Below are 15,598 nucleotides of genomic sequence, written 5' to 3' on the forward strand. Positions count from 1 at the left end.
AAGCCAAATGGGTGAGTTTAATTTAAAGATGTACTTTTTAAAAAGTTTCCACACATTTTTATTAATTTAGACCGCCAAAGATTTAAAGGGATATTTCACCCAGCAATCATAATTTCTCACCCTCAAGTTTTTTCAAACCTGTATTATGTTCTTTCTTCACTTGAACATAAAGAAAGATATTTTGAAGAATGCGAACGCCAAGTTGCGGTAAAATAAAATTACATGTACTACGGAGGCTTTTAAAGGGATAAGAAAAAAATATATATTTCAATGCTTCTGCGTTCTCTTATAATTAAATGGAAGTCAATGAGGACCAGAAGCTTTTTGGTTACCAACATTCTTCAAATCATCTACTTTTGTGTTCAACACAAGAAAGAAATTCACACCCATTCATTTTTGGTACTATCCCTTTAACTCTCAGGAACACGAAACAAGGCGGCATTTATCGCCTGGTGTGATTTAATGCTTAGAAAAATGTATATATTAATATATAACTGACTAAAATATGTCCCCATGTCCTAATATATGTAATTTATTTATTTATTAAATTAACAACAATACAACATGCAAAAGTAATGTCTACATAAATAAATTACTTCAAACAAATACATGTAAATTACCAATTTACTAAGCTATATTTTATAAAAACATAAGAAATTTTAAATATTATGTAAAAATATATTATATAAATAGACAGCAATACATGCCTATAATTTTATATGATTTTTATAAGATAATAAACAAAAAAATCTGAACACATTGTATTAGGCTACAGATTATACCAGTGGTTTTCAACCCCCAGGGGTCCCCCAGAAGGTTAAGGGGTCCCCAGAAAAGCAAATGGATAAAATCCACTGAACATACTTACGGTTTCATTTCTAAATGTTTCTTTCTTGCCATAAACATACTTTCCAGAATTGTATATGCTTGCTTTGCATCTTTCTAGTAAGTTTTTCTCACTAAAGTGCCCTTTATCTTGCTCACTGGGGTTGTAAAACAGTATTAATGCATACATTAGGGATAGTTGCTTATATAATAGTTTTTACTGCACTGTAAAAAAAAAAAATGTTGTTTTTTGTTGGTTTAACTTAAAAAAGTAAGTAACCTGGTTGCCTTAAAATTTTGAGTTTATTGAAATTAAAAATTTGAGTTGATACAATGAAGGAAATTTGATTACTAAATAGAAACTGAAAATATTATTATATCTGAACCACATAAAAAAATGATTAATCATGAAAATAGCACTATTTGGCATGTTTCACTGCATCATCAGAAATAAAACACACACAATTACACATTATGCTAACAACATATTTTAATGATATTTTAATAAAGGTTGTCGAATCTCAAAAAATGTTCATTGTATTAACTCAACATTTTAATTTCAATGAACTCAAAATGTTAAGGCAACCAGGTAACTTTTTTTCTAAAATATTTTTTTACAGTGTGAAAATAATATTCTTCCGGTTTAAACATCCAACATTAATATAGCCAATTTAAGTTTGGAAACAATGTTTTATTTGCAATGTCACACTTACTATTTATCCAATGTGTGTTGTTTTTTTCATACATAAAAACGTACAGCCGGAATTTAGGGTAGGGTCCTCATATTTGGGGGTCCTCGGCATCATAAAGTTTGAAAACCCTGTATTATACATTTGTTTCACCCAAAATGAGCAGATATATGCCTTGTACATTAGCGCCACCTGTGGGTTCAGGGGGTTATTTCTAACGGGTGTCAAAGGCTCTGTTGTTCCAGTGTTTAGAGGATGTGGAAGTGCCCCAATAACAGATGCTCCATTCATCCGGAGCCTGGACCATCAGCATTCAGGAGGAGAAGGAATATGACGAAGTGTCACTCATATTCCTAACGCATCCTTACTGCTAATCTTTGGGTTTATGATTATTTTAGAAACAGGACGGGCTGAACGGAGTGTGTGAGTGTGTGTTTGTGAGCGTGGTTTCTCTGTCCCTCAGTGAACAGAGGACCAGTGTTTTAGGAGCACCTGCATCAACACCTGCGCTCTGCTCCGGATGAGGAGCTAAAATCAGCAGGAATAACCCGATCCGTACGTGAGTAACTGAGGCTTAATAATGCTTCGGGATTATTTTAGTCTCTCAAAGACTGAATGAAGCAACATTTGACTAATTAATGAGCTTTGAATGGGATGCACTTATTGCACGAATTTCTGAAAAATAGTGAATTAGTGCTTTCAAGCTACACCACCATAACGTCTTTATATTTATTAGACAGATTAGACACTTATGAAGTACTAATATATTTTGAATTATCATTTTTTTAATGTTTTATATGTGTTTATATTGTCATTTTTAGCAGTTTTTTGCTTTTAAATAATAAAAATGCATTTTAATGCGCTTTTCTTAAACCGGAAAGGCAGCATTTATCACCTGATGTGATTGTCCACTTAGAAAAATAAATATATTAATATTATAATATTAATATAAATAATATTAAAACTGAGTGAAATATGTCCTCATACTTATATGCAATTTATTTATAAAACATGCAAAATGTCTATATGAATAAATAATTAACACTAAACAAATTTTATACATTTTATAAAAAAATACAATATTTTAAATTATGAAAAAATATATTAAATGTATATAATATATAAAACAGATATCAATACATATCTATAATAATATAAACTTTTTTTTATTTGAAGAAACTTTATGGTTTTAATTATAGTTGTAGATAACTATAATAACCCGCTCGTTTGTTTTGTTTGTCAATACACACCTATAATAATAATGTAAAACTTTATAAGAAAATATGCAAACATGGATTACAGATACAAATATCATATATTTTTGATAAACTAGTCAAAAATAAACTAATTTGAATTAAATTAGCTGAATGTCTCATTCACCCAACATGAGTTTTTATATTTTATTTTTTTAGTTAATGTTTATTTTAGTAAAAAAAAAAAAAAAAAAAAAAAATATATATATATATATATATATATATATATATATATATATATATATATATATATATATATATATATATATATATATATATATATATATAATAAACTATAAAAACCCAGTTGTTGGTTTTGTTTACTGTAAAATGTCTTCCAATGTTCAGCCAAAAGTTGAAAGAGACAATTCACAGGTGAAGAACAGGGAATTATCTCCACATCAAAGTGGAGAACACGTCATCCACGGATTAAAAGGTTTTTTTTTTTTTCATTAATCCGTAGCACACTAAAATTCCTCTGGTATATGGATTGACTTTGGGGTTGAGTGTCACATGGCACCCATGGGATCGACCTGTGACCAGAACATATTTTTGTCAAATGTCAAATGATTTGCGTCTGAACTGGTGTTTTTCTCCTTCAGCATGGGCAGCGCTGACTTTGGCCCGCTGATGGAGATGATAGAGGCGATAGACGAGTGGCTGGACGATGATTTTCCTGGGTATATGTGAATCTTTTACCTTTGTTATTACATATGGTGCCCCCAATTGGGTTTAATTTTGGCATAAACAGGCCTTTGTGGGATGCATAGTGAATTTAAAATTTAAACGCCTAACCTCAAAGCTTGAAGAGTGAAATAGTTTAGATAGATAGATAGATAGAGAGAGAGAGAGAGAGAGAGAGAGAGAGAGAGAGAGAGAGAGAGAGAGAGAGAGAGAGAGAGAGAGAGAGAGAGAGAGAGAGAGAGCTTGGAGGATATTATACACTGCAAAAAAAATGCTCTTCTTATTTAGCTTTTTTCATGTTTCAAGTCCAAATGTCTAAACATTCTTCAATCAAGATGCCTTTACTAGATAAGTAAAATTACATAAGATATATAAAAACAAAAAAACAAAATGAAAAAAACAAAATGAAGTGAGTTTTTGCTTAAAACAGGCAAAATGATCTGCCAACAGGGTTATAAAAAATAATCTTGTTTCTTGTTTCCGTCCCAAACAGAAATAGGATTATTTTTCTCACCCCATTGCCAGATCATTTTGCCTGTTTGAAGCAAAAACTCACTTCATTTTGATTTTGTTTTTTAAGAAAACAAGGGAAAATATCTCATGTCGTTTTACTTATCTAGTAAATGCATCTTGATTGAAGATTTTTAAGATATTTAGACTGGAAACAAGACAAAAGGACTGAGTTAGAAGAGCATTTTTGAAGTGTGGAGAGATACAGGCCTTGAATAAAGGAAAAGAGCGCAGTTCCTCCAGCGAATCCCGAGTGAGATGCTGAATGGAGACGGGGGCAGGTGCAGCGCTCTCCCTAAATGGAAACGAGCCACGTCATGTGACGCAGCGAGCGGCCAACAACACAAGCAGCATCACCAGGAAAATGGAGACAGGTCAGGCTTAGAGGAGCAGCTCCAGCATCACACGACTGCATGATGCTTCTGAAATATTAAACCGCGTTAGGACCATGAGATCTGAGTAAGAGCTCACGCAATCAGAAAGCGGACAGACAGCCTCTTCGTCTTAAGCGGCAGGTAAGCCAGAGCAGATTTAAATGAGCAGTTCTGGGTTGTTGTTTTTCTTTTTTTTAAATCATACATTTGTATTAAACACATTGAAACCGGTTTGGATGGTGCATTGTGGTTTAATAACAGCCATTGTAAGACCTAGAACTGTGATGACGCTCCACAGGGAAGCTGTTGTTGTTATAAATAACATGGTGCCAAATTTAGTCTGTGAATGATGCATTCATTTATTTACATATGTTAGTATTATGTATGTCTTTGTATTTGTCGTTGTCGTCTGAAATGGGGGAAACAATGACAACTGCGAGTTAAATAGTGTTTAGCCAAAAAGCAGCAGCTGTGACCCCCACCGGCACGGACAACCCCCTCTGTTTATCAGCTGCGTGTGCACCCCAAGGGCCTAGGGTGCTAATTAGCATATCACAATCTGCTACCCTCTTAAAGAAACAGTTCACCTAAAAATAAAAAAATTACAATTGTCTTTTTCTACAGAGCCACGCACATGACATGCAGTAAAAAGCTAGTAAGTTAAATCGTGCGCATGTTTTATAAATTGAGGGAACGAATTAGTAAAACGTGCTCACGATTTATAAATCGAGGGAACGAATTAGTAAAACGTGCTCACAATTTATAAATCGAGGGAACGAATTAGTAAAACGTGCTCACGATTTATAAATTGAGGGAACGAATTAGTAAAACGTGCTCATGATTTATAAATCGAGGGAACGAATTAGTAAAACGTGCTCACGATTTATAAATCGAGGGAACGAATTAGTAAAACGTGCGCACGATTTATAAATTGAGGGAACTAAAATAATAAAACGTGCTCACTATTTATAAATTCGAGGGAATGAATTAGTAAAACGTGCGCACTATTTATAAATCGAGGGAACGAATTAGTAAAACGTGCACACTATTTATAAATCGAGGGAACGAATTAGTAAAACGTGCACACTATTTATAAATCGAGGGAACGAATTAGTAAAACGTGCACACTATTTATAAATCGAGGGAACGAATTAGTAAAACGTGCTCACTATTTATAAATCGAGGGAACAAATTAGTAAAACGTACGTACTATTTATAAATCGAGGGAACGAATTAGTAAAACGTGCACACTATTTATAAATCGAGGGAACGAATTGGTTAAACGTGCACACTATTTATAAATCGAGGGAACGAATTAGCAAAACGTGCACACTATTTATAAATCGAGGGAACAAATTAGTAAAACCTACGTACTATTTATAAATCGAGGGAACAAATTAGTAAAATGTGCACACTATTTATAAATCGAGGGAACGAATTAGTAAAACGTGCACACTATTTATAAATCGAGGGAACGAATTAGTAAAATGTGCGCACTATTTATAAATCGAGGGAACGAATTGGTAAGACGTGCGCACTATTTAAAAATCGCAGGAACGAAATAGTAAATTGTGCGCACTATTTACCTTTTTTTTCTTGCATGTCATGTGCGGGGCTCCGTATTTTTCCCAACACATAGGTCTTTCCTACACAAACTCACAAATATTTTTGATTAAAAATCATGCAGCGTTTTAAGTGAATTAAGTGAAATATTGTGCTTGCGATAGGCCACTTCCTGCGGAGGGTGACATGGACTCTTCCTGCGCCCTGAGCGAGGGGAGAACTTGTAAGTGGCTTTGTTTCATACGCAAACCGTTTATCTAATTTGCATTCGATTAATGCTCTTCTATCATTTTGATTGGCTCAGCTCCCCCAAACTCTCTCCTCATTGGTGGAGCCGGAGGGGGCGGAGCTCACCGGAAGCGTCGCACACTGGTGGCGCCGGATATGAACTTGTCTTTGGACCAGAGCGAAGGGTCTTTGCTCTCCGATGACTTCCTGGATACGCCTGATGACTTGGATATTAATGTGGATGATATCGAGACGCCCGATGACACGGACTCGCTCGAGTTCATAACCAACGGCAACGACCTGGAGTGGGAAGGTAAGGATACGCTGTACTTCATGGCTCCTGGACAGACAGACAGACAGACAGACAGACAGACAGACAGACAGACAGACAGATAGACAGATAGATAGATAGATAGATAGATAGATAGATAGATAGATAGATAGATAGATAGATAGATAGATAGATAGATAGACAAATGGATGATGAATGGACAGACAGACAGACAGACAGACAGACAGACAGACAGACAGACAGACAGACAGATAGATAGATAGATAGATAGATAGATAGATAGATAGATAGATAGATAGATAGATAGATAGACAAATGGATGATGAATGGACAGACAGACAGACAGACAGACAGACAGACAGACAGACAGACAGATAGATAGATAGATAGATAGATAGATAGATAGATAGATAGATAGATAGATAGATAGATAGAGGGACAAATGGATGATGAATGGACAGACAGACAGACAGACAGACAGACAGACAGACAGACAGACAGACAGACAGACAGACAGATAGATAGATAGATAGATAGATAGATAGATAGATAGATAGATAGATAGATAGATAGATAGATAGATAGATAGATAGATAGATAGATAGAGGTATGTACGGAGGGATGGATGTTCCACTCATGGATCCATGTCTTCCAGACGACACACCCGTGGCCTCAGTCAAAGCTCCTCCTGCTGACAGTGATGCTGATGGAGAAGGTGTGGACGGGACGGGGGTGAACGGCCGATTGTGGAGGACCGTGATCATCGGAGAACAGGAACATCGGATCGACATGCAGGTCATCCGACCCTATCTGCGGGTCATATCGCACGGAGGTATGTCCCGTAACCCAAGTCAATGCTTATGAAGTTTCTAAAGCCTTTGCCATGTCTTGAGTTCTCTGCTCCGCTCTCTTCTTTAGGCTACTATGGCGAGGGCTTGAACGCCATCATCGTGTTCACAGCGTGTTACCTTCCTGACAGCAGCTGCCCAGATTACCATTACCTGATGGAAAACCTCTTTCTGTAAGGCCATGAAACGCAGCTAACCCAGACTGTACAATATCATCCGGTTCTGTCTTTATTTGGCTGTGCTGTCCTGTCCCTCAGGTATGTGGTGAGCAGTCTGGAGATGCTGGTCGCCGAGGATTACCTGATCATCTACATGAACGGAGGAACGCCGCGGAGTAAAATGCCCGGCATTAGCTGGCTTAAGAAGTGCTATCAGATGATCGACAGAAGGTATGAAAACATCGCTTTAATGCAAATGTGTTTTATAGAATGGATGGATGGATTTATAGAAGATATGTTATACTGCAAATGTTCTTCTGTATTAAACGTGAAGCACCTTGGTCCTCCTTTTGGTTGTTGAAAGGTGCTATACAAATAAAGATTGATTGACTGAGAACTATTCAGACTACATCTCCAACATTTTTCCTCAGACTGAGAAAAAACCTAAAGTCTCTGATCATCACTCACCCTTCCTGGTTTATCCGGACAGTCCTCGCAATTTCCAAACCCTTCATCAGGTAAACAGGGATAATAACACATGGATATAAAGGCACTGAAGGTTCAGACATGCTCATGAATGACAGTATATGCTCCACAGTGTGAAGTTCATGAATAAGATCCGTTACGTGCACAGCCTGGAAGAGCTGGAGAAGATTGTCCCTATGGATCATATTCAGATCCCAGAATGCATCTTACAGTAAGGAGATTTCAAACAAATATACATTTACCCCTCTGCTAACCAAACCTATAACCTGATACCAGTTTACAAGGTCAATTTGTCGATTTTTGCAGATATGAAGAGGAAAGAATCAACGCTAGAAAAGAGAGGTAATTACCAAAATACAACAAATAGGTTTATTTAGCTGTTATTAGTTCAACCGGAAGAGGAGACTCCCATTTGCTGCGTCCCAAATCGCCAACTTATACTATGCCCTAAAAGCAGTGTTTTTGTGAAGAAGTACATACTTTTGAGTGTGTTGCAGAAGAAGAGGCAAGCTTTGAGATGGACAGATAGACGGACGGATGAACGGACGGATGGATGATAGATAGATGGCTAGACAGAACATTAGATGGATGGATGGATGGATGGATGGACGGACGGACGGACGGACGGACGGACGGACGGACGGACGGACGGACGGACAGATGTATGGACAGATGGGTAGATAGATAGATAGATAGATGGATGGATGGATGGACGGACCAATAGATGAATGGACAGATGGGTAGATAGATAGACAGAATAATAGATGGATGAAAGGACGGACAGACAGACATAATGATAGATAGATAGATAGATAGATAGATAGATAGATAGATAGATAGATAGATAGATAGATAGATAGATAGATAGATAGATAGATAGATAGACAGACCAATGGATGGATGGATGGATGGATGGATGGATGGATGGATGGATGGATGGACAGACCAATAGATGGATGGACGGACAGATGGATGGACAGATGGATAGATAGATAGACAGAATAATAGATGGATGGAAGGACGGACAGACAGACATAACGATAGATAGATAGATAGATAGATAGATAGATAGATAGATAGATAGATAGATAGATAGATAGATAGATAGACAGATAGACAGATAGATAGATAGATAGATAGATAGATAGATAGATAGACAGACAGACAGACAGACCAATGGATGGATGGATGGATGGATGGATGGATGGATGGATGGATGGATGGATGGATGGATGGATGGATGGACAGACCAATAGATGGATGGGCGGACAGATGTATGGACAGATGGGTAGATAGATAGACAGAATAATAGATGGATGGAAGGACGGACAGACAGACATAACGATAGATAGATAGATAGATAGATAGATAGATAGATAGATAGATAGATAGATAGATAGATAGATAGATAGATAGATAGATAGATAGAACAATGGATGGATGGATGGATGGATGGATGGATGGATGGATGGATGGATGGATGGATGGATGGATGGATGGACGGACAGATGGATGGACAGATGGGTAGATAGATAGACAGAATAATAGATGGATGGAAGGACGGACGGACAGACAGAACGATAGATAGATAGATAGATAGATAGATAGATAGATAGATAGATAGATAGATAGATAGATAGATAGATAGATATCACCTCTGCCATATTTGTAGTTTTTTTTAACACTTTTTGTAGTTCTAATCAAATCCCCCTCTTCTGATTTTAGCCGACAAAACTAGACCATCCGTGTATCTTTGGCATACTCATTTCAACTTACTCTGATTTGAGACACTTTATTTTATATTTTCAAATACTATTTAGGACGGATAGTATGCGAATTGGGACGCGGCAGTCGTGATTGGGTAATAGAATAAGTTACCCAGAAAGCTTTTTTCTTTGTAGAATGGAGCAGGAGCAGGAGCAGAAAGAAGAACAGCATCAAGAACAGCAGCAGATTCCAGAGAGGTGAGCGAACACGCATAACGCATTATTAGTCCATGAATGCTTTCGTTCTGCCACATTAAAAACAACGTTCTGTCTCCAGGACAACAGCGACTGAAGAACCTGGACTCTGAGCCGACCACGAGCTTGAATGTTCTTGTTGCAGATCTTGGACCATTTTTCATATTCCCAAATTATTCAAATGCAAATTAGACGACGCAAAACCAGTTCCAGATCCGCAACAAAGCAGAAACTTCAATTGAAAGTTGGAGGGTGAGAAGGCTAGCTGCTCTCGCTTTCGTCTGCAAAGGCACAATTTGGAAGAAAAAAAAAGTGTCTCGAAGTCCACCAACTTAACGTAGAGAACCGTTGGTGTTTTGGGTAGCAGGATGTACCATCACACACTGTAGCCTCTTTGCAGTTATCGCTTTTTAAAATTGGCTGTTCCCTGCTTTCTGACCCATGTGACCCGCCTTTAAAGGGTTAGTTCACCCAAAAATGAAATGTCATTAACTCCTCAGCCTAATGTCGTTCCACACCCGTAAGACCTCCGTTCATCTTCACACACAGTTTAAGATATTTTAGATTTAGTCTGAGAGCGTATGCAAGTGTATGCACACTATACTGTCCATGTCCAGAAAGGGAATAAAAACATCATCACAGTAGTCCATATGAGACATCAGTGGGTTAATTAGAGTCTCTTGAAGCATCCAAAATACATTTGTTACATCAGTTTATAAATACATCAAAATAATAAAATACATCAATGATTCGGATCGCCAATGTCACGTGATTTCAGCAGTTGATCAGTTCACTGATTCATGAACCGTTTGAATCTTTATTTGAGGAACACTGAAGAGAAGACAATGCTGAGTAAAGTCGTAGTTTTTGTTATTTTTGGACCCAAATGTATTTTGGATGCTTCAAGAGACTCTAATTAACCCACTGATGTCTCATATGGACTACTGTGATGATGTTTTTATTCCCTTTCTGGACATGGACAGTATAGTGTGCATACACTTACATACGCTCTCAGACTAAATCTAAAATATCTTAAACTGTGTGTGAAGATGAACGGAGGTCTTACGGGTGTGGAACGAAATTAGGGGGAGGAGTTAATGACATCATTTCATTTTTGGGTGAACTAACCCTTTAAGGGACGGATGTGTCCGCTCAGGATTTGATTGGTGGTGCATGTCGATTTCCAGAACAAGCGTTCCTGTGCTTCTCTGTGTATGCGCCCAAATCGAATGTAACTTTATTAGATTTCGCCAGTTATGTTTGCCTGGAATCCTTTCTTGGATGTTTTTTGAACGTTTTAACCCCTTCCTCTTGTTTAATGACCCGCTTTTGTACATGATAAGTGCCAGTCATCTCTGAAAACATTGACATTAATGTATTCAGCAGTATTTTTATGTTGCCTTATGTTTGCTATGAAAAATTAAACATTCTGCTATGCGTACGAGTACAATATTGATTTGTGTTGGTCTTTTCTTGATCTTTACATCTGAATGACTAATAATAATGTGTTCTGTAAGCTCATTTATAAATGTAAAACATGTCTTGCTTATTCAAAACAATGCTGGAATTTATTACCTCTCAACCTATCCTATCAAACACATCAACTCCCTGAGCTCTGCAAAGTCTCGCATCCAATCACAAGATGGTTATTTTTATATTTCCATGATGTGACAGACTATTTATGTGTGTATGTGACTATTATATCAGCAGTCTTCATAACGGAGCGACCAGTCACACTCTTTGTCCCAAATAAAAAATGACCCTCGCTGTCATTTGGAAATGGGGAAGCAATTCCAGTCATAACTTTTGCCTTTAGTAACCATAAGTTTTGACTTTTTATCATTCACATCTGGATTTATTAGTTCTAGTCAAAAAACATTCAAGTGCATAAGGTTTCATTTTGATTATGAAAGACTTATAATGTATTATTAACTGTGCCCCCTCGCACAATGCATGTGATTTCGCCCCCATGAGGAATTGAGGAACATGGTGTCCTTCAATTACCCCGCAGAATTATTCTGACCCCTCACCTAAATATTTGAGAGTCCATTGAGGATATCCATTAAAACAGAGATAACACCCAAAATGCAGTTTAAGTGACACCTTGTCAGCTGTGTCATTGTGTCATCTATACATTAATTATAATATTAAATTGTGTGGCATTAAACTGTAAACTCTATCGACCTACTGTATTCTTTTTATGTCATGTTGTTAATTTTAAGAACAGATTAAAATGTCAGCTGCCAATTCAGTTTGTACATGCTGATTTAGAACACCGATATATAAAAACACTTTTAATCTCTTATTTGTTCTAATAGTTATTTTTTTCGGTGAAATTCGTGAGAATTTATAAGCCGATTAATGAATATGAGCTTGCTCTCCCTTAGAGAACTGCGATTGGTTGCCTAGCACTTTAGCCACGCCCTTACTATGACGTCAACGTTTGGTTATATGCCCACGTGCAAACTTTGTTCCCATATCGCACTAGCCACTACGGTGATAAGACTGCATATTAAGCTTCAAGCAGAAGTTTTTAATTTTAACATTAGATTTTAGTCGTTTTGCAAAACGCAAAAACAGATCGGATACAATGAAGTACATCATTGGAGTTGGAGGGTAAGTGACTTTTTTTTAGAGTTATTAACTTATTGTAATAGTTACAGTCAAGCCATGTGAATTGTATTATGTTTAAGTTGGGTTAAATAGATATATATTCGTGCTGAGAAATTTATTAAATTCTTACCGTCTTTTATTATCACTCATGACGCGTTGGATGAGAGTTTCCACAGAATCGCGAGCTTTGAAACGTTTGTTTATGTTTTGAGCGGGAGATTTAAAATTGTGAGCGCGCCGAAGTTGCTGAATGTTTATAACGGACATTCGCGCCTTAATACATCTATTCATTTATTAATCTCGTATTGTTGTTGTATGTAAAGTAAATTTAACTATATTTGTAATCACTTTCTTGTTGAGATGTCTTTTTTAATGTTACTTGTGATTGTAATTGTGCATTGTTTGTGCACCACTGCTTTAAAACAAAGAACAAAATATCAAAGTAACATTGACTTTTGACGCTGTTACTTTAATTGATAATTTAATTAAGTGTATAAAATTATCTACGAGATGATTGTATTGAACACGCAGGTAACTAATAAAAATGTTATAATCTTTGTTGTTGTTATGAGGAACTGAGGAAACCCCGCCAATTTTAACATGAATAAACCTATAACACGCAAAATTATAAGTTTAATCGTTCTGCATGTTGACTCATATCCTAACTGTTTTATTATCTTTAACATTACTTTTATTTATTTCATGTTTAGCGTGACTAATGGTGGTAAAACCACCCTGACGGACAGGTTAATCAAAGCCTTGCCAAACTGCTGTGTGATTCACCAGGATGACTTTTTCAAGGTGGGTTCATCTAAATATAAGTATTTAATATGTCTAGTTAGTTTTGTGTAAGCTTTCAAAAGGTTAAAACTAATGGCTTTTTTAATGAGACGAAATGTAGTGTATCAGTTGTCATTTAACAATAGATTAGATTTTTGTGCTAGTTTTCTGTTTTTCCCTATTAGTAGCACATCATGTATGGCTTCAGTAAGAAGTAAATTTAATATAATGGATTCTTTACATTTGCTTTTCCTCTAACGTTATTTATCTGATATAACTTTAATTTGGCTACTTGTATAAGAGGGCTGGTGTATGTAACTTAAGCAAAAAAGAACTCAAAAGTGCTGATCCAAGATCAGTTTCCTCCCGTCTGTCAAGTTCTATTCATCAGGTCATGATGGCCGAGACCTGATTCTAGATCAGCAGTCTGGCTCTCTAATATACATGACGGCAGATGATGGCATTTGCTGCAGTGTTTTACTGGTCACTGTTATTTCAGCCGCCGGATCAGATAGCAGTCGGAGCGGATGGCTTTAAACAGTGGGATGGTAAGAATATCAATCGTAGGAGTGAAATGACTCATTTTATGCATCGCCTCCCATAACAAAGATTTTTACAATGTCCCTCCCAACCCATTTTCATTCTCTCCAGTGTGGCTTTGCTATAAATTAGACTTAAAATCAACTTTTTGTGCTTAATGCGTTTGTTCTGGTTTTGTAGTGATCACCGCTTTGGATATGGAGGCCATGGTGAATACCGTCAAGGGCTGGTTGGAAAACCCAGTTAAATTCGCCCGCTCTCACGGCATCCAGTTGACCCCGGCCGCAGAAATAGACGACCCCGAGAGCCAAGTGCACATCCTCATCGTAGAAGGATTTCTGCTGTACAACTACAAGTGAGCGTCATTTTAACTTTTGGGTGGCTGAACTGCATGAATGGCAAAGATTAGATTCCGGGGACATTTAGTTACTTGTGCTGAGTTTATGTAAGGAGACATCAGGGTACACGACGTACATGCCAGTCATGTGACTCCCTGCATTGGGGAAGATAAGAGAGCGCTGAGGTATTGGCATGGAACTGCTTGTGCTGATTTCTGAGCCGGCTGTGTATAAGTGCTGTAATCAGCACATGACTGCTTTCGCAGCTCCGTTAGCAGTGTTCACGTTAAGGTTTTGACCTTCTTATCTTGACGTTTATCTTTTTCTCCCTAAACAGGCCTTTGCTAGACATCTTTGACAAGTCTTATTACATAACCATCCCGTATGAAGAGTGCAAGAGGAGGAGAAGGTGTGTTAAATTTAAAGTTCATAAGCACTCATGAATTGCGTTAAATATGAGCAGCTGAAATGCATATATATTTACTTCAGCTCAAGGCAGTACACTGTCCCTGACCCTCCTGGACTCTTTGACGGTCACGTGTGGCCGATGTACCTGAAAAACAGATGTGCCATGGAGAACTGCGGTCTGTCAATTGGTACAGTATATGTTCTTTACACTGAGTTTGAATAATAACGCACAATATTTTAGATCAATATTCATTTTGAGTCATGCCTGCTTCAACAGAGTACTTGGATGGCTTGAAAACAAAAGACGAAATGTACAACCAGGTTTACGAAGACATCCACAACACACTTCTCAATCGCTTATAGGTGAGATGGCCGACCCAGAAGTCAGGTGGAATAATTCATTGCATGTTTATGTGCCAGAATAAAGGAACTTGTGTCCTTTTTTTGTCTTTCAGCAGGAGCAGGCTGCCGCCCATCTGTACAATATTGTAAATAGGAATCTTACTTGAATTGGCTGTTAAAAACATGAAGTTGTTGTAAATAGTTTGGAATTTAACTTAAATACCTATGGAGGAACTTTTTTACATTGACTTCTTTTGAGGACTGCGTCTATTTTTGTTGTTGTTTTTTTTTTTTTTTTTTAAGTTTTTGTGACTCTTTCAAAGCACTCCTTGGTGACTCCATTCTGGAAATATTGTTTACCACATAAAAACTAATTTCCAACGTTTGCTTGTACATGTACCAATAAACATTGTGCTTTGACTTTTATCTTTTTATATTTATTTATGTCTTCGTGTTTCAGAAGTTCAGAGCCCGTGCTAGTGTCAGTTCTAAGTTGGTTCGACTTGAGAGCCTTTATGAACCGGTTTGGCTTTCCACATGTAAGAGAGCCACCGCAGAGCTAGGTCTTACGTCACTGTATACGTCTCATCTTTCTTGCTAGCGTTTTAGCAATGCAAGGGAGGCAGCGGGAAATACAAACACACCAGGCTTGTTCGAGATGCATCGGCGCTGCGCAGACCGATCCGTGTATGATATCAAAAGCATA

The 15,598-nt window shown here is 37.2% G+C and overlaps 2 protein-coding genes across 5 annotated transcripts; both read left to right on the plus strand.

Annotated features, from left to right (window-relative positions):
- The first annotated feature begins 1,767 nt into the window (after positions 1-1,767).
- On the plus strand, positions 1,768-10,405 carry atcaya (ATCAY kinesin light chain interacting caytaxin a). 3 transcript variants are annotated; one of them, XM_067415344.1, is made up of 12 exons: positions 1,768-2,073; positions 3,370-3,447; positions 6,063-6,121; positions 6,203-6,439; positions 7,074-7,250; positions 7,337-7,439; positions 7,524-7,655; positions 7,856-7,942; positions 8,023-8,121; positions 8,217-8,252; positions 9,812-9,874; positions 9,954-10,405. In XM_067415344.1, exons 2-12 carry the CDS (start codon positions 3,371-3,373, stop codon positions 9,982-9,984), a joined length of 1,101 nt encoding a protein of 366 aa, XP_067271445.1. In that variant the 5' UTR covers positions 1,768-2,073; position 3,370; the 3' UTR covers positions 9,985-10,405. The 3 variants fall into 3 exon arrangements, with proteins under 3 accessions (XP_067271445.1, XP_067271446.1, XP_067271447.1); XM_067415345.1 differs by having other exon boundaries at positions 1,768-2,069; XM_067415346.1 differs by lacking the exons at positions 1,768-2,073; positions 3,370-3,447 and adding an exon at positions 4,186-4,476 and having other exon boundaries at positions 9,954-10,404.
- Positions 10,406-12,330: 1,925 nt separating this feature from the next.
- Positions 12,331-15,318, plus strand: mibp (muscle-specific beta 1 integrin binding protein). Of its 2 annotated transcripts, XM_067415355.1 has the most exons (8): positions 12,331-12,487; positions 13,195-13,285; positions 13,764-13,812; positions 13,985-14,159; positions 14,480-14,551; positions 14,632-14,738; positions 14,828-14,913; positions 15,006-15,318. In XM_067415355.1, the coding sequence occupies exons 1-7, from the start codon at positions 12,462-12,464 to the stop codon at positions 14,911-14,913; spliced, it is 606 nt and encodes a 201-aa protein (XP_067271456.1). In that variant the 5' UTR covers positions 12,331-12,461; the 3' UTR covers positions 15,006-15,318. The 2 variants fall into 2 exon arrangements, with proteins under 2 accessions (XP_067271456.1, XP_067271457.1); XM_067415356.1 differs by lacking the exon at positions 13,764-13,812 and having other exon boundaries at positions 12,453-12,487.
- Positions 15,319-15,598: the final 280 nt, after the last annotated feature.

This window comes from Pseudorasbora parva, chromosome 14, assembly GCF_024679245.1.
Source record: "Pseudorasbora parva isolate DD20220531a chromosome 14, ASM2467924v1, whole genome shotgun sequence".
Lineage (NCBI taxonomy): Eukaryota > Metazoa > Chordata > Actinopteri > Cypriniformes > Gobionidae > Pseudorasbora > Pseudorasbora parva.